The 19,515-nt window shown below is 39.3% G+C and overlaps 1 protein-coding gene across 2 annotated transcripts; it reads right to left on the bottom strand.

Moving 5' to 3' along the window:
- Positions 1-1,505: 1,505 nt before the first annotated feature.
- lrrc3b (leucine rich repeat containing 3B) lies at positions 1,506-19,279 on the bottom strand. 2 transcript variants are annotated; one of them, XM_020090526.2, is made up of 2 exons: positions 19,122-19,279; positions 1,506-6,576 (listed from the first exon to the last, which is right to left on the bottom strand). In XM_020090526.2, exon 2 carries the CDS (start codon positions 6,428-6,430, stop codon positions 5,648-5,650), a length of 783 nt encoding a protein of 260 aa, XP_019946085.1. In that variant the 5' UTR covers positions 6,431-6,576; positions 19,122-19,279; the 3' UTR covers positions 1,506-5,647. The 2 variants fall into 2 exon arrangements, with proteins under 2 accessions (XP_019946085.1, XP_069372781.1); XM_069516680.1 differs by lacking the exon at positions 19,122-19,279 and adding an exon at positions 18,861-19,024.
- Between the last annotated feature and the right edge of the window lie 236 nt (positions 19,280-19,515).

The following is a 19,515-nucleotide window of genomic DNA, read 5'->3' as shown; positions in this document are numbered from 1 at the left end:
ATTTAAGAGGAAATTAGAGGTGAACTATGGACTACAGTCTGGGAACAGTGAATAGAGTATTTACCTAATTGTAAACCTCTTTACTCTATTCAAAGTTCCAACATTTTCATGGCTCTAAAGGTCACGAGTTCTACCTTCTCACAATCACAGCGCCTGCAGACTGGATACCCTTTGTTCACTTTGAATATATATTTATGATGGAGAGAATTTGAGAGCACATTCCCTTCCATTTAATTTCATTCTGATGCAGTGTCTCTGTAAAAGACGACAGGGAAACACTGTTTCCTGATGAGAAATTAGACATTGTATGAAAATGCTCGGCTTTCTCCCTCGTGATGGACATTTTAATTATAAGGCAGGTTGTTATATAAACTGTACGACGTATACAGCTCAAATATTTCCATGGAATGTAATGTTCATTATGCACAATTTTACTGTGGTCAACAGACGTGCTTTCAGAGATAAATAAGAAGTAATTTCAGCTCACATTATGCCTATTATGTTTCCAGTTGCAGAAAATAATTACTTCTCATTGATATTTGCTTCACTGGAGGGTAAACAATTAAATATTAGAATTCAAGAAGTGGTGCTCAAAGTTTAAAAGAGAGCTATCGTTGAGGTTAATAGGTACACTATTGCTTTACCCTGTAAATGCTTCCTGTGAGAGGGGAAGATTGGAGCTTTCAGTCATGTATAAATCATCTATATTATGGTTTAGTGGTAGATGGAGGATTTGTTCCAATATGCTGGAAAATTGCAAACACAATTAAAGTTCATGAGCCAAATATCTTTAATTAATTTTTTTATTGGCCATTTAAATGATAAATGATAGCAGCTCTAGTTAAATGTGTGATATCTAGTGTTGAAGTTGCATGTTGCAGCTGAACACCCCTCACCTCACCCTCTCCTTCCAAACATGAAAAAGAACCTGTGGCAGGTTCAGTTGTCATAAAAACTCAAAAGGTGTTTAGTTTGTTCAGTCTGGACTAATGTAAAAAACATGGCCGCCTCCATAGAGAGGGTCCCCTCAATGTAAATATAAAGTATTTAAATATAAAGGGCCTTTTCTGGGGTAAAGAAAACTACAATTCATACAATTTAGATGAAATGAACAAGTGAAAACATCATGAGGATTATTCTACAATCAATTTCTGCCAGTTTCCTTTCACCTAAATCTTACACGCATGGACCTTTAGAGCATCCCTGTCAACATTTAATAAATACATCAGTTACTCTGCAAAATGAATACCAGCTATAAACAAACCTCTACATAGGTGCATTACCATCCACCTGTTCTCTGCACATGTCCAGTGAGTGGAAATAATCCATTCATCGTTGAATACCACTCATCCTTCAAGGGTCGTGGGGGCCGGGAAGCCTATCCCAGTCAACATTGGGGTGAGAGGAATGCTACACCCTGGACAGGTCGCTAGTGTACCTGTGTAGACACCGACACATCTGGTAATTCCAGCTGTGTGTTTTTACAGCAAAAGACGAACAAAACATACCACGAACCAATGCCTTTATTTCATTTTCTGTATGCCGTGTCGTTACAACAGATCCATTATAGTCAGGGCTAACGTTTTCATTCTCAACTGTGATTCAGGCTATCACACGCACCGCTCTGTCTGTGCACAGAAAACTGCAGTATGGTACATTATAATTCAGTTAAACATGTTGCATCAACATAGTTGATAGTTTCTTTTTTCTAACTTGCAAAATAAACCAAAATTAAAAGATACATGTAACAGTGAGAATCCTTGACTAATAGTGTTCACAACAAAAACCAGAGGTGGAAAAATAATAAAATATCAAAATAAAAAAATAAAATGGTCAGATAAGTATTCAGGCACTTAGAAATACTTTCGGGTCCTTGGCTACACTGTGCTTCATTACATTGTACATGCATTTTATAGACTATTCGAATCTTGTCTTGAGTATGAAGTTGCCTCTACAAGACCTCGGTAAGGGGTGTAGCACATTCAAGAACAACTAATTAAAGGGATTTCAAGTATTTTACACAACATGAACGTTCCTATTTACATGTGATCCGAGCGTTCTCTAACTACGTATTCTCATTGCATACCCCCTAAGACGACATTTTAACAACCATTACTTTACAAATCTGTGACAAACAATTAAAACATTAACTGAAAAGAAATTTCACAAGATACCACCAACAGCCATTATCCAACATGTCGTGCAGGATTTCTTTAGGTTAGTATTTAGAGTGGGTAATAGTTAGAAATACTATACTATTTAAAAGTCGTTTTTTGGTGAAAATCTTATCTCTTGTACTTTTACATGTAAGTCATATCTTTCATCTGACTTTCATTGTCTTTCCCTGATCCTAAAGTATATGTGTTAGTGGGCTTCAGTGACAGAAATGGGTTTCCTCTTCCTGCGCCGCCCAGAACATCACTATCCACAGTGTTATTAAAGGGAAATGATGCATGAATTGGCAGCTTGACTTGAAACAGGGATGTGATGACTGAGATGATTGCATATTGTAGTCTGCAATCTCCATATTTGACAAATCTGTCCTCCCCTTGAAAAGCGTCTGGTAAGAAAAACATTGTGTCATGGGAAAGCAAAGTGCCGTGACTCTCAAGGACCGACTCAAATACAAACCACCAACAAGAAGAGTAGAGGGAATCTGACATTTAGTCTTGTGCTTTCTACTGATCATCGCAGACATACATGTAAGATAGACACTGACAACAGGAACAAACATAGACTTCACAAACTGTAGGAGGAAATGTTCAGTACAACACAGCAACAGCCTCTCTAAAGGTATTCTTTTACCATTACCAAAACCCTTACTTTCTAGAACATTATATAAGACACACTTTGTTTTTTGACATAATAATCTCAACTCAAGGCCTGCTTTGGACAAGTGCACACTACAAGACTTTGAAAATCTCACAGTTGCTGTGCTCAAACCACAAAGTGTTTCTGTCCCTGACTGTGTTCGTGTAGCTGCAAGGCTCCACAAACAAAAACAACTGATCTCAGACAAGATTACAATAGCTTGAGAGATTTTTGAAAGAAGACATTGATCGCAATAGCTGACGAAAACACACGAGTCGTGTGCACATAAGCTGCAGAATCCCAACTTCGCCCTCTTAGAACACAGGATGTTTTGTTTTTGAATCCCCATTTCCCTTTTCATAGAACCCTTATATCTCAAGAAGCACTTGATCTTGGCTATTGTGAAATCGAACATTATTGGAAACTGATGTATTATCACAGAAAACTCATGGTCAGAACGGAACCTTTCAGACTATTGGACCCTTCAACATTTGTGTGCTCCTATTTCAGAGCATTCAGTTTCATCTCAGTCTTAATTTGCAGATTGTTTGCTCTATTGTCATGGAATGTCATCATGACATGAGATTCAGTCTCATTATAAAAAGTCCCTGTACATAGACACAACCATATTGCCAGAAGAAAATCCAATATAGGACAAATCTACAATATCTAACAGTGATTTTTTTTTTTTACTTTCTATCCCAAGAGTCTCTCTACTATCTGTATGAGACAAGTTGGGTTGGTTAAGGTTACAGAAAGCTTGTGGTTAAAACGGAATTCGAATGAGGCGACTAAAATTATTGGTCAAGGTTAGGGTTAGGTCATGGTTGTTGTTTTGTTTTTTTTAAAGCCAAGGCTAATAATTATTGAAAGACTCAAATTCCCAGGAAAAACATGCCACACACCAATCAATCACACCAACCTCCACACCTTTACTTTTCAACTTCCTGTACCGGCCCTGAACGCTGGCATTAGCCAAAGTGTGAGGTGCAGAATCAGCCAATTTGAATGTGATTTCTAGGGCACTGGGATGGTTCAAATATGTTCTCTAATGTGGGAGGCATCCTTGATACTTCTCCAGCTATCTACTGATAATTGGTTGATGACTTTGACCCATTTAAAGTGTACACAAAAATGTGCTTAATAATGTTATATGACCAATTTTGTCATCCTTTCAAACTTACATTCGGTCATGTGAAGAAAACTTGACAACACGTTTGTGATTGGGCCTTGAGTTATTCTTATTTTACTTACACTATTTTGTTGGAGCTTTCTTACCGTTTCCTCCAGGAACAGATTTTTGGGACACCTTAAAATGCTATTGATGCTTACTCACATCTCTTAACATTGAGAGTCTCCATCAGCTAAAGTCCAATTGCCCAGCAAATACAAGAGGTTCTGTCATTCAGAACAAATTTTAATATACATCTAAACTTTTCTTGGGTGTAATGTACATAATTATTTCGACTAAAATATTTCTGACTTGTAAATGTCACATTTGCTACATGCTGTTTGCCAGGATCAACTTTCTAAAGTTTAAAGGCATTTATAGTCTTATTTTACTGTAGCAAATGACTTCTTGTGGGTGATAATAATTACAAGGACTCACTGTCTGACATGTTGTCTTTTGGTATGGTAATTTATTGATGTCACCATGAGAAAAAAGGTCTGTTTGTCATTATGACGGAAATTCACATTTGAATGCAAACCCTTTCATGTTATGACTTGCTAATTTCATGATATCATAATGTTTTTCCTTTGTGATCACGTACTATACATAATGTATAAATGATACTCTCTAAATATATCAATAAACATCTTGAATTATACACTATGGATTTTGACCTATTTCATGTTTCTTGTGTTTCTTGGTTTGTTCACTCCAGGCCAACCAAATACCATTTCAAAATTCAATTCTTGATTATTTTATATTTGGGATGGCTGTGAAACTCAATTTAAAATTCCATATGTTTCATCCAAAGACTAAAAGTTTGTATCAGGATTTGAAGTGAGAATTTTAATCTTTCTTTAGGCTACATTTGTTTCTTTCTTGGCAAAAATTGGCTTCCACTGAATCCAGTATTTTCTGTAGCCACTTAGTGAAGTCATTCACTGAATGTTTCAGTGAAATCCACCTTGTCTGACTCTATTGTGATGAAGTGTGATTTCTCTACATCAAAAGGAGGTCATTACATGACGGCTGGAATACTTTATACCCAATATTTACACACCCCACACCCCGCTTTGAGAGTCTAAAATAAACACAATGTAAAGACCATTAGTCTCCTTTCAAATATAGAGGTTCAAGTGCAGAAATCTCTGCATTTTTGTAATATCTTCGATTTGTAAATATTGTAATTTACGTTTGATTTCTCTGGGAATTGAAGATGCACTTGATTTAGCGTGTGTTTAAAAAACGCAGTATACATCTTACTGTGGTCAAAATGAGGGCTCTGGGAAATAGACAATGTTTTATCTTAAAAATATATTCTTTTTATCATATATTCCAAATTTCATTTAAAAAGAGCCATTTTCATATTAATATTTAAACCTGAGATTCAAATATTCAAAACTCCATAATTAATTTCTGTAGAAAAGATAATGTTGGTATTGGACTGTTAGTCTGTGGCCTCCCTTCTCATCTTATCTCATTTCAATCATGAGCAAACCCTGGATAAGGACATACAACAAAATTTCCAAAATACAAAGATTTATCAGCAATTTGATGCTCACATCACTAGTATTACAAATAGTAAACACTTTAAAAGTGGGTCCTGTTACATAAACATTTTGGTGTTCATTAGGTTTGTGATGGACACAGTCACTGTGACAGCTATCAAACAACAGTGCTAATGTCGTCAGCCTCGTCAGGTTTCTTGGGTTTGCTAGGAAGAGACTTGAGGTACTCCAGGTGGCGCCGGGCGTCCTCCTGGTTCTGTCGAACATAATACACCACATATGAAATGACCATGGCAAACCAACCAAACATGGTCACCAGCATAGCATAGTCTGTGGTCCTTTTGGCCAGGTTACAGAGGTCAGTATCCACTGCCATGAAAGGTCTTCCCTCATGGTCAAGAAGCTCTGAGCTCCTGCAGAGAACCCTAGCTGCAGCCTCGTGGTTGTGGGCCATTCCACTGATGGCCTGCTGGAGGGCGCAGTCACAATGCCAGGGGTTATCGTCCACAATGACGCGGGCCTTGAGCCGGGCAAAGGCATCCTTGTGTACGCTAGTTATACGGTTGTGGGAGAGGTCCAGCACCTGTAAGGTCGCCTCTATGCCACTGAAGGCTGCTTCGCCTAAAGTCTCCACTGCGTTGTATGACAGATTGAGCTCCCTCAAAAGCCTAAGTCCATGGAAGGTTTGATCAGGCACAGCTCCTATTTGGTTGTGGTCCAGCCTTAGCAGGACTGTATCAACCGGGAGGCTGGGGGGGATCTCTTTGAGGCGGGACTGACTGCAGGTAACGTTGAGGCCATGGAGGTGGGGGTCGCGTTGGCAGATGCAGCCCTTTGGGCACATGCTGGCCGAGGGGAAGCACAGGGCCATGAGGACAAGGCTCTGAAGGAGCAGGCACATGGGGATGGAGCGCGACAGCCACAAGTCCAGCAAAGTCATACTGACTGGCCGTCAGCAGCATCCCGCCTGGGCCCACAACACCACCACTGGTCCCTTACACACATTGCATGGTGGCGACTGGTCCTCACTGTCTGCCCACTGGAGATACTGGAGTGTGAACTGATGTGATCATACTGGTTTCAGGCCTGAAACAAAATCAAACAGAAAGACAAGTTGAGCCATTGAGGTTATGGAATGCTCGTAACCTGCTCTTATTCTTGTTCTAATTTATTCTAAAGTATCATAGAATGGAGGTATTAAACATTATTTTGAAAATGACCCAATTCACAATACTACTGCACAAGTATTGTCAATTCACAGTATTGTTTCGACGTACATGACCAACCATCTGAAGTTGTCCGAAGACATAAAAGCTATCAGGTTGTAAACAATGGAAACTACAAACGTATTTGTCGAACACATTCAACAACAAACATATCAAAATCTTGTGGAATGTATGTGGAGCATTACAACTGAATGTTACTCTGCTATGATTTTGACAATGTGAGCTGAGAGGCATTGTTTTCCAGAATAATGTCAGAGAAAAAGACCAATTGCCTGTGGCTTTTCTTAGTGTGAATATTTTCTTACCAAAGCTCAACATCACCTTTGTTGGGGCAATGGCATCAATAACATCTGTAATGTTAAAACTAGAATGAGCTACTAGCTCATTGGTTGAGACACAAGAAAAGGATTAAGAAAAATCCTCAGCTTAACATGGATGTTAAAATTACCAACAAGAACTTCAGTAAGGAGACGATGCTTCAGTAAGGACATTAGAAAATGTTCAGTATTTATGAAGCCTGCAGATATTTAAGACAACCTTAAATAGAGTTATTCAAATGAAGAGCTACATATTCAAGAGAAGTAACATTTCCATAAGATGGAGTTGGGAGGCGCTGACTCGATAAGCAGAGCTGCACTGTAAAATCAAGGTTGGGTTTGATAATAAAAGCAGTGAATTTAAAAGGGATTTCCTAGGGGGGGGGGGGCTGAGATGGTTGACCTTAAGTGTTTCTGTTGTGTTGTGTTATATCTTCCTGTTTTGATTCCTCTTGTCCTTGACAGAGGGAAGATGTGGGTGATGCAGAAAGGGGAAAAACTGTTGAATTGTGAAGAAGGGACACTGAATAGGGGGTACATGCGCTATAGGTGATTTAGTCAGAGAATGAGAGGTTATACAGGTCCTCAGATGGGGATCCAGGGTCCTGCAGTAGTAGTGCAAATATTGTTCTCTAGATGCTCACTTTTGGGAGGTTTGGTTTTTCACAGCTGCCCATAGCTGTGTCCTGCTCTGCACAGGAGTTGAAGAGGATGAAAAGGCACGTCAGTCTGTTGCATAACAAATCTAATGGTCTTGGGTACTTCCTGTTATTTGTGCTGCCATATTCCAGGTAAATGGTTTACTCCTAGGCTTTGCCCCGAGAGACTGCAACAGATGACTATCTACTCTACTTGTTATCTGACGCTGAGCGCTGCCTCCTTCTTTGCAGTCTTCCATGCTTATCTATAGATCTTTTAAGGATCAATGGGGCAGGAGCCAATACCAGTGGACATTAGGCGAGAAGCGGGAAGCAAACATACAGAGATAAACAACCATTCCAACATTCATCACTCAACCACTCACATCCACTCCTAGAATCTAGTCTAGTCTGCATGAAGGAAGCCAGAGGTAACATGCCTCAGCACAGAAAGGCCCTGGTCTGCCGTCGGGTTAGAACCCAGAAGGTGACAGTGCCAACCAGTGCAAGTTATTGCCAGTCACCCATTCACACACACTCAAACAGTGCATCTATATGGGCAGCACTTTTTCTATGAGAACAGCACAGCTTACAGGGGCAACCTTCTGGTTAGAGGACGACCTGCTTTACCCCCCCCGAGCCCCACTCATTGCAGTCTTGTTGGTGTTAATTAGCAGTGTCAGATAATTCCAGTGTCAGCATGCGGTACATGGTAAATTGTTGTTGTTACAACACAGTCCATGTACACTTCGAGTACAGTGTGGTGGTTCGCAGCACTGCCATCTTCTGTGAATTCTTCTTCTGCTTATTAGTATTTTCAGTGGATTATCAGTAACATGTAAGCAGAGCTGGGAGCAAGCAGCAATGTTTCTGTACATCCATTGTTAGCCTTACTTAACATGAAGATCCAAATCAGGGCACAGTAAGTGTGGTAACTGTTAACTGATGATAGGTAAAGATGGTGGTGGTTGTATTTTGAATTTTTGAATGAAGCAAAGCTTGCTGTTTCAGTTTTTAAACTAATCTGATCACAGTGACTCCAGCTCCAGAATTTTTTTTGCATAACTTGCGTAATGGATATATCTATTGATCATCCTGTGTCATTGTGTTCTTTATCATCTGTAATTCATAGGATTCACAAACTTGACATAATTAACTATCAATAGAACATGCAATACATGCCCTTTCTCATCTTTAGAAAATTAAACACACACAAAAACAATTGTGAAAGAGTAGACTGAAGTAGCAGTAGAATTGCAACATGGAGAAATGGTTACAGTGTTAAAACATATATTATATAAAGTATAAGTACACTACAGCATTGCATAAACCTTAAAATTATGCAATATGCCTGAAAGATAAACTTAAATTATCCGGACACATTTTATGACATCCTTTAACACCTGCACAGTCTTATTACTGTGCTGTTTGAGTTTTTCCTCATGATTTGATTTTACAGTTATCTGTATATACATATATCATTTTCACCTCGTGCTTAAATTCAAAACAACTTTATTTGTGCCCGGAGGGCAATTCTAAGATTAAAAGACAAAGATAAAATCATCTTCGTTGTCGGGTGTAGTCAAGTTCAATCAAACAATTTCATTTCTTTTTTGTAAAAGGTGCATCAAATCCAACTGAAGAGCCACATATTAAAAAGAAGCAACATTTCTATAAGGTGCACTCTTGCAGTGGAGGGAATCATTAAAAAAAGATGGCAACTCCACCGTCTTTCAAATGGATTTGAATGCAAGAAAAAGCGAGCTGCACTGTATAATCAAGGTTGTGCTTTAGAATATGTTTTTCCTATCAAAGTCCTGTTTATTTAAAATGCTTGATTTGACATGTTTTGGGGACAGATTGAGCTTAGGAGGACTGAATGGGTGGATGTGGGGAGTAGCCTCCTCTTCCTCTCTTCCGACTCCATGACTATGTATGAAAAAACATGGTCTCTCTGCGCAGCCTTGATTGACTTACAGCCAAATCAAACATGACATCATAAGAATGAGAATAATAATGAGCTAAATATAAATTCCAGCTTGCTAAAATACCCCGACAACAGTGTTATGGATAATATTTAGAGTACATACCATCTTCATTTAAACTCACATTTGTATAAGCAAAAAACATTAAATGGTAAATAAATGTCTGTATTAATATAGCAACCAAAACACAGCAGTAGATGAAAAGTGAAGGCAGGTTAAAAATGATCCAACAGGGACCATTATGGGTCCTATCTTACGCCTGGTACAAAGCAGTGCCAAGCACAATGCAAGGTTCTTTGCTATTTTCACACCCAAAATGCCCACATTGTTTAAATAGCACATGCCCATCAGCATCATGGTTATCTTATGAGTCGTGGTCAGATGCATTGTCAGTACATTGCTATCTGGAGGCATTGAAAAGCGATTGGGCTTTGATAAAAAAAAAAAGAAAAATACTGGTCTGAGGTCAGTGGTGCAGTATTTAACTTTAAGTCTCAGGCTGATTGTCAAGATAGTTTATATGCACACTGCATGTTACACACAGATGGTCTGCCTGAGCAGAAGGTCAAACTGCTTCTCTTACTACCTTGCAAATCCACTATTATAATAACAACCCACCAGAAACAGAAACAGGGTTTATTGCTAAGCAGGTTTACAAATACAAGGAATTTGCTGTGGTGTGTTTGTGCAAGCATAAATATAAAAATAGGACACACAATTAAGATGGGATTCTGATGGTTAATTTTACATTACGCCCCAAAACACACCCATAATCAATTTAGAGGCTAACTATGTTCTTGGCACAGCAACCTTTTTTGTTAGAGCACTTGGCATTCCATCCAGTAGTTTGAAACATTTCAGACAGAACTGTTGCACTGACACAAACTGCCTCAAGTCAGAGGTACTCCAGCAACGCCTGCCACTTATGTATTGATTATGTACCAGTCAATTCAAGTGGAGGAGAGTAATCAGGAAAGCTGCCAAGGGACATTTGAACAAGACTCAATTTAAAACTGGAAAGAAATAACATGTTTTTTTACTCGATTCTATCAATACTAGATAGACCTCAGTTAAAGATGCGAAACACTTCAACAGGGACTCCGATACATGCAGTCTAGGAAATTACTTGAATCTATAAGGTTTGGCAGCAAATCCATGACCATAGAAAGAAAACGTACGGTCATAATAAAGACCTGTCATGTGTAAGCCCTGGTTTGGGTGATATGTGTATGAAAGAACATTCAAACTACATTTGACATTAAACAAGTGTATATGTGTTCGGACAGACTTCTTATGTTATTACACTGGCTGTTGGCTTTCCGTCCTGTGGTTTGAATCATTTCAGTCTGAACCAAAGTGATGCACATCCCTTGGAGCCTCACAGCCACCGTGACTAACAAAATAAAAGTGCTGTCAAATGGATTTCGGAGCCTTTAGCTTGAAGGGCCTTTAAGATTATATGAATATGCTACTGTTTGAAGTCTTTACATCGCTTTCACCAAAGGCCATGTCTTAGAATAAGGCCCCAAACTCTCGAGGCATGTAGATCTATATTTAAGTTTTAAGACCTTAAGCCTTAAATTCACATAAAATACATCGGGCTCCCCTGATGCATATAGATCCAACAACTTATGTATACTACTAAAATGTATTGTGTTTCCAGAGTCTAATCTTTAGTTAGTCCTCAGTTGCAATTGTCCAAAAACCACTAAAATACACCACACCATAGTACTGAGGTTGTTCAATATGACCAGATGCTCTCGGTTTTTGACTCAGTTACACATCTCTGGAGCCCCACATGTGGAGTCTTTTTCTGAAACTCTAATTACATATTTGTGAGCCACTGTTTAAAGATTTATGGCGTCTGTCAGAATCAAAGAGTTAGAAGCTGCGAGCCACAGGGATGGAAAGAGGTTAGTTATAAAAAGACAAACTCCTCTTATATTTTTTATTTTCATGGGATGTTATTGTAAATAACAGAAACTATATCTAGTATCTACTAGTCTCTGTGTATGTAGTGATCTTGACCTTTCTTGTAGATGGACTCTGAGGCTTTAATAACCTTTTGCATAGTTCTAACATGGTGCATGTAATTGCCATAGTTGTGTTGTCAGCATTTTATAACAAAGTAAAACTAACTGAAAAGAAAAACGTCTAGGCCAGACAGGCAGTATTCAAGCATAGGAGCGCTGATTGGTCTCTGGGCTAATAATAAAGATGTAATTTATAGTCTAATGTGCAGAATGTATTAATGGGAACTTGGGAGGTGTTATATATTCAAAATGCACACACTGTAGCAGGTAGGTGGACTCCAAAAGGTCAATATGTAACCTGGGAGATGCCCAATCACAAATTGTTGAAAAAAATACTTGAATAGTTAACATCACAAATAAAGGATTTTTATTGAGGTCAGTTCAGTCATGTTATAGATGGTGTGCTGGTGCATTATTAACGTCCACTGGCTATATGCACTATATGTAATGGATATAAATAAAAGAAAACAAAATGAGATGACAATAAATAGTGCCGACTTTATAATTCTGTTAACCTCAGATCTGAAATAAATTAGAGGAGAATTTGAGAGTGTCAATTTTTTCAGAATGAATGAATGACTAATAAAATGATTTTTAAAAGCGCATTCAGGTTAAAGGTTCAGTGTGTAGAATTTAATGATATCTAGTGGTGAAGTTGCATGTTGCAGCTGAACACCCCTCACCTCACCCTCTCCTTCCAAACATGAAATAAACCTGTGGTAACTTCAGCTGGCATAAAAACTCAAAAGGTGTTTAGTTTGTCCAGTCTGGACTAATGTAAAAATCATGGATGACGCCACTGAGTATTTAAATATAAAGGTCCTGTTCGAGGATAAAGAAAACAACAATTCATAATATTTTGTTGAAATACACCAGTGAAAACATCATGAGGATTATTTTATATCCAATTTGTGCCAATAGATCCCTTCATCTAAATCGTACACACTGGACCTTTAATTTACTGACCTCGGCAAATAATGAAATCTATAGTTGAGGGGTTGAGACAAACCCTGTTTATGCCCCAACAAGTCAATGTTATCGTAAAAGTCATCACATCCTGTAAGGCATATGATGACAGATGATGGGTTGATCTAAATAAGCTGTAGATCGTGCATTTTATTGGTAACAAAAGTTTCTGCGTCACTAGACTATGACATACGGAAACATCATTCCTACCAGATCACCATGAGTTATTTTTCTATCCTGTAAGCTTTATCATTTTCTGACATATTCATATTACTTATATTATAAAAGTTTTCCTGTAGAATTCATGTATGTACATAAAAAAAATCTCCTGTCAACTTGCTGTGGAACAGGACGAACACAGCTGGGCAAAACTTCAAGGGTGTGACCTCTACAACCTGTTACCTCTGTTCCAACACTGTGCAGTTGATGTTAGGCTTTAAAAAGCTGCACTGTGCTGTGCCGGTTAAGTGAGGCACTCGTTGATTTCACACACAGAATGGTGTATTCTCTTGTTTTTCTTCCCATGAGGCATCTTTGCAAATATTCTTCTGAACTATACAGACCCCACTCTATCTGATCTACAGGCTTAAACCTCAGCTGTATTTGAAACTAATCCAGAGTTCAGTATCTGAAATCCTCTGTGTAGCATTGTTAAGCCCCAAACTGAACACAGGAGGGTTACCAGTGGATTCCTCACACATGGGGCTTTGTATAATACTCCACCAACTCAGACTTTTAGAAGGTAGGAAAGTATTTCTCCAGATGTTTTCTATCACTGTTTGCAACTGAGAGAACTCATGTGTCAAGTCAGAGGCAATCCATCAACACCTCCCACTTATTGATTATGTACCAGTCAATAAAGGGGAAAGAGACTAGGACACTTGCCAAGGGACGTCAGAATTAGATTCACTCAATTTAAAACTGGAAAAAAACAATAGTTTTACTTGATCCTATCAATACCAGATAGACCTGACTTAAAGATGCTACAGATTGTTTGAGGTTTGAAACATTAACCAGGACTCTGATACATGCATTCTGGGAAATTATTTGAATCTATGACTTTTTGGCAGCATAGCAAGGGAAAACATATGATCATAATCAGCCCTGGTTTGGTCATATTTGGGCGATAAGTATACAAAAGTACAAAAAATCCAACTTAATTTAAAATTAGAAATGCCGACCACTGTGTAAGGTGGAGGGATCGTTACCACGCCGAGGCCTTGGCATGACATTAGCTGTGTCTCAATTCAGGGACGGCCTCCTTTGAGGGCCATGTAGACCACGATGGCTGAACCAAAATGAGACAGTGTGGTCTACAGAGGATTTCTGTGATCTGCGTCACAAGCTCGTCCTGCACTTATTGCAGTTGCCTAGCAACAGAGCTGAAGTTGGACACACCGAGAAAGTTTAAATGCCCCCCGTTTTTTTTTTTAATGTATGTCCTGTTGCCTTTAGGCGTTAGGCTGAGTTGATCCTGGGATAGGTTGGGCCAGGAGGGATCTACCCATTGGAGCCTTCGCTTCTCAGGAATGGAAAGGATGTGGCCCCTGAGTTGACACATATCTTATGCTTCAGTATGAAGCAGGTCTTAACTACACCTGGACATGTAGTTATTAACTGTGCTTTTAAATGCCTGATTAAAATCTTTAATTTTATAATTTTCTCTGTATTTACAAATGCATATATTCCATTATTTTTTAATTAATATATTAATGTACTTATTGACGACGCATTTCATATTTTACTTTTTATTTTTTAATTCAATGTTTTATCATCCATTAAAATATCAATAAATGAATTGTAATCACATTTATTAGTGAGTGTTTTAATGTAGAATGAGTTAACAATTAATGAACTGCTTTATTACTATTTCAGTGGCTCTTGTGGTCCTCCACATAAAATGCATTAGCCCAAAAAAATTCATAGGGCGATAATATTAAGTGTTTACAGCTTGTTCTGCTGCTGTAGAGAAAAAAAAATCTATTAATGTAGCCTCAAGAAATAAAGCTCCACATTATTGTAATGTGTTGTAATCATAATATAAACTACATTATATTAAATGGTTTGTATTTATATAGCTCTTTTTATAAACCCGATGAGCACTCAAGTGCTTTACAGTACAGTTTGACATTCATACATACAGTGCATCTATTTTTTTTCTATGAGGGGAAATTTGGGGTTCAGCCTCTTGCCCAAGGACACTTCGGCATGCAGACAAGGAAGACTGGAATTGAACTGCTGACCTTCTGGTTGGAGGACGCCTGCTCTACCACTTCAGTCAAAGCCGCCCATATTGGAGCAGTAAACAGGGCTCATCAGAATTAGGATTATTGCATCAAATTGTCAATATGACATTTACACAACAAGCCTTAAAAGGAACTAGCAACACTTTAAATGTAAAGAGAAATAGGGTTGTTTCTATCTGCATCTAAATTGCCTGCAATCACTATGCATGTGTTTTCAGAATCATTATCATCATTAGCATGTCGGTGAGAGGCATTCACTGTACCTGCTCGCCACAGTTTTATTTTTTACAAAGCAGAATGCATTACAAGGCCGGACTAGCAGCTGTGATACACTGCAACCTGCGAAACCTCACAGCAAAGCTCCTTCACTGCTGTTACCGGTTGGATCCTCAACTCGTCTGTAAGAAGGAGGGATTACATGCTGTCCATCAGATAACAGGCTAAAATATCGATGGACAACACTGCTTCTATGCAGAACAGGGGATGCATATAGACACTGGGGAAAAGACTGATGAGATTACAGTTAAGCCAGATCCTGTGTCCTTTGGTTGGGTAGGTTGTGCACATCCTCCGACATTAACACGACGCATATGCAATATGAAATACCCACATAAAGGTCGGGGCAGTAGCGAGTCCTCGACAGGGTCCGTGGGCACGTCATCAGCGACAGAAATGGTGGTTGGCCACTTCTGGAATTATTATTATTAACATTAACTCGTCATTTATGAATCTAAAAAAGGCAAAAAGATCAATTCAAGTTAAAGATTATAGAGCAGAGCGTTCTTCAATCTTTACTGTGAGTTCTGTGGTGTACACTCACTCTGCTGGAATCCTCCAGTAACAGTAAGTATAAGAACAGTCACGACGCAGCTAATGTGTATGTGTGGCTAAAGCAAGTATATTAGTTTTAGTGATTAATCCTTAAGATTTTCATTTGAGGTTTATTTCTTTTTTAAAGCTACACTAATTATTATTGTTCATTATATATATCATCAGTGATCATGTATAATGTGAAAGGGGTAGCTCACAGTGCCGAATCCACTGAAAACATTTCTCCAGTGTTTTAAGCATCTTTAAGCTTATTGTTTTAGGATCAGCTGTTGCAATGTGTTGGTTCAGTCTCACTGCTCATCACCACTGTCACTTCCAGTCACAGCAGGAGGCTGTTTGCGGCACTAAAAGCACTGATTCACTCGCTGTACAACACCTCGCCACCATCAGACACCAAAGTGTGCGATGTGCTGGTGAACACAGTGGAGCATTTAGCTGCTAAGGAGCCAGATATGTTCCTAATGAGACTCCACCACACGACCCAAGTGAATGAAAGTAGAACAATGAGATGAGACCGAAGGCTAATGTTGCTCTGTGTCAGTCAGATGGATAAACATAACTGTCCACTGTTTGTTAATGCATTTGCAGCAACAACTTTATAAAGTCAGACTGCAAATGTTGTGTTCACAGCCGGTTCTGAGTCACCTCAAGAGGCCATGTGAAAATTTCCCCCAGACAGATTAAGTGGATATTCTGAGGCTTCATAAAGTATTCAGACCACTTCACTTTACTGTGTGGTAGATTTCATTTGAAATAAATATTATTATATTTTTATAATTCTTTAAAAATAAAAAAAAACCTGAAATACAAAAAGATTGAGACACCCTTTTTGAAGCAATCATAGCTTCCAGTCTTGTTGGGTAAGTCTCTAAAGCTTTATCTCCTTCCTCCTGGCAGAACCTCTCAAACTCCATCAGACTAAATGGGAAATGTCGGAACTCATCGTCAGGTCTGTCAGATGTTCTACGAGACTTCTGTGTTGGTTAGTGTTAGGGCTTCGGTCGTAGAGAAGTGGGCGTGGACTGGGTCGAAAAAAAAAAAGATATATCCTTCAAGGACGGACAGAAACTTCTCCTGAAGCCACCCCAGCCATGTCTGGGCTGTACGCTTCCTGTCAGTATTGCACTGAAAGGTGAACTGCCCCCCCCCGTGTCAGGTCACAAGCACTGTGGAGCAGGTTTACTGAGTTGGGTGCCAGTATCATTCCCAATTCAATGCTTTACGAGGGAATATAAACATGTGTGGACCATTTTTGTCATTTAAAAACACATCAAATTACTCAGTGCATTAGTGTTAAATGAGAGGCTTCTCCTAATAAATTATAGTCTTAGGATTCCAACACAGAAACAGCACATCAAGAGAGGCTCAGAATTTGACCAAACACTACTCAATAACCAAATACACTTATTATAATGCTACAAAAACTTTTTGCCCAGCAAAAATAAATGTGTTGAGGTCTGACACCTACCCTCTTCTTCAATATTAATGGATTTATGTACAATGCTACTCAGTAGAGTACATACCTCCACCAAGGCCCCTCCAAATTTCAGGGAAATCTATTATAGTTATTTCTGTTATTTTGCTTGTAAACAAACAAAGATAGAAACCAACAAACAAATAGGGGTGAAAAGACCAGCTCCTTGGCGGAGGTAATAATCAACAAGATTACTGGGGAGATTAATATAGATCCTTGTGCTGCTGCAAGTCTCCTTGCCTGCAGTCACTTATAAAACAATAATAATGGATGAATGAAATCAATCCCTTTTCGTGATCATCACTCACAAATTCGAGTTTAACTGTGAAGATTAATTGCTTTTCATTCCTTTGAACCTTTTATTAGAAAAACCAAATGAGTCCCTTTGCTCTGGGAACTGATTTTGGCATCGTTCACTTTTCTCACATTGTATAAATGAAACGAACGATTGGTTAAACAAAGAAAAAATGATAAAGAGACAATTAGTTAGTTGTGTTCTTTACTGTGAAAATGTGATTCTACTACTACTAACTGTATCAGAGATGTGATGTACTTTACAAATCGGTAAATGTGCTTTGTAACATCTAAGGATGTTTAATCTTAATTATATATATTATATGAAGAACTGAAGTAAGTCACTGACTCTGCAATTTGATTTTGGCTTTCAGAATTGGTTTCCCTGTTATTCCAACTGTTCCAACAAGGCAGGTATTTCTATAAGTCACTGAGAGTCAGGGTCTGTAGACACCCTGCCTATCAACACAACTGTTTACAATGGAGGTGGTATCCCCCCACCATCTCCATTCATATGAGACCAGACTCCATAACTGTTGGGGGCTTCCCCTCGGCAGTCTGGTCGCTGTCATTGTGAATGGCTGCATGAGATGATCTGAATCAACACGGTTCATCCTCACCTGCAGGGGGGGGGGGGGGGGGGGGGTACCCAGAATCTCTGGAAGATCCAGCTGTTGCCTCACAACAGGCAACAGCTGGATCACCGTGTAAAACAACTATTTTCCTGCTGAATGCATTCGATCCATTTCAAGACGTGGCTCAGTAAACACAGCACAACAACGATCTCCACACACAGACGTAACGTCACCAGCTTTTTCAGTCCGAATAAACCTAACGTTTACTGATCTGTGGCCCCGTCACACGTTATGAATGGAGAGAGAACGTCAACGTCATGCAAAACTTCATTCAATTATTTTATAATTTTATATATTCATCTTTACTGGCGCACAACGGTCAGAGCGATTGCACATTTAGACACATATGCGTATTCTAGAGGAGTGGCGTTGTAATTCGGCAACAAATTACAGAAGCTCGGTTTAGATATGACTATGATATCTTTACTTTAATAAATGATTCGCACTGCTTGCTGCCGCCCTCCGCGGTGCATTTAATGTGGAAAAGATCGGAAGAAACTGCAGGCGAAGCAGGAATAAAGTTGGAAATTGCAAGAAATTAACAATGAATTCTGGGTTGATTGTACGCCGAATTATTGTAAGGGGTTTGATTAGTCAAAATGTAATTTTTTTTATATTTGACATACTGTCCAATTTCGATTATTGCCAAAAGAATCGTGAAATGGTGTATTTAATAATGGCGCCTGGCTGAACGTCGCCTGTGAAAACATCACGCACCAGCCTACCTGAGGTGCCAGCACCAGACCGAAGCTTTTATGCTGCGCGATGGTCAGAAATGATCGAATGCACAACGACTCACAGAAGTCATGCACAATCCCCTCATGTGGGAAAACCACACAGCGCAGATCTCTACAAGAATTCCTCCATGCAAACAACAAGAATGACGGCAGAGACAGTGGCAGAGAACAGACACACACACACAGACACACACAGACACACACACACACACACACACAGGAGCAACAGGCGACACACGGTGAGCTCACCAGCGGTCAGAGTGAACAGCTGCAGCCGCACGGCTCATGTCACATGGAGGAGAGGACCCAGCCTGTCTGCTCCGGGATCCGCTCACTGACGCACAAGTCGCAGTGTGAACTCGCATCTTTGGCTCCCGGTGTAAAACACCGCACAGGAGTGGATGGTGAGGGAGGGAGGGAGGGAGGGAGGGGTTCGTGGAGTCAAGTCACCGGGAAACCGAGGCAGCACCATTTCCCTTCCGAGCTTTCAGAGTAAAATGGAGGCTGGTGCCACAGCAACAGATGAGTAATTGTAAAGATGGACACATAGGAGCAAATGTCCCACGTAGGTAAATGGTTTTGGTCCTACATCCTACACATCAGACATCCCAGGTGGAATGATGGTGTGCTCCTGTTAGTAAAG

Source organism: Paralichthys olivaceus, chromosome 20, assembly GCF_024713975.1.
Source record: "Paralichthys olivaceus isolate ysfri-2021 chromosome 20, ASM2471397v2, whole genome shotgun sequence".
NCBI classification, from domain to species: domain Eukaryota; kingdom Metazoa; phylum Chordata; class Actinopteri; order Pleuronectiformes; family Paralichthyidae; genus Paralichthys; species Paralichthys olivaceus.
Note: the sequence above shows the minus strand (reverse complement) of the source record. Positions and strands in the feature narration are given on the sequence as shown.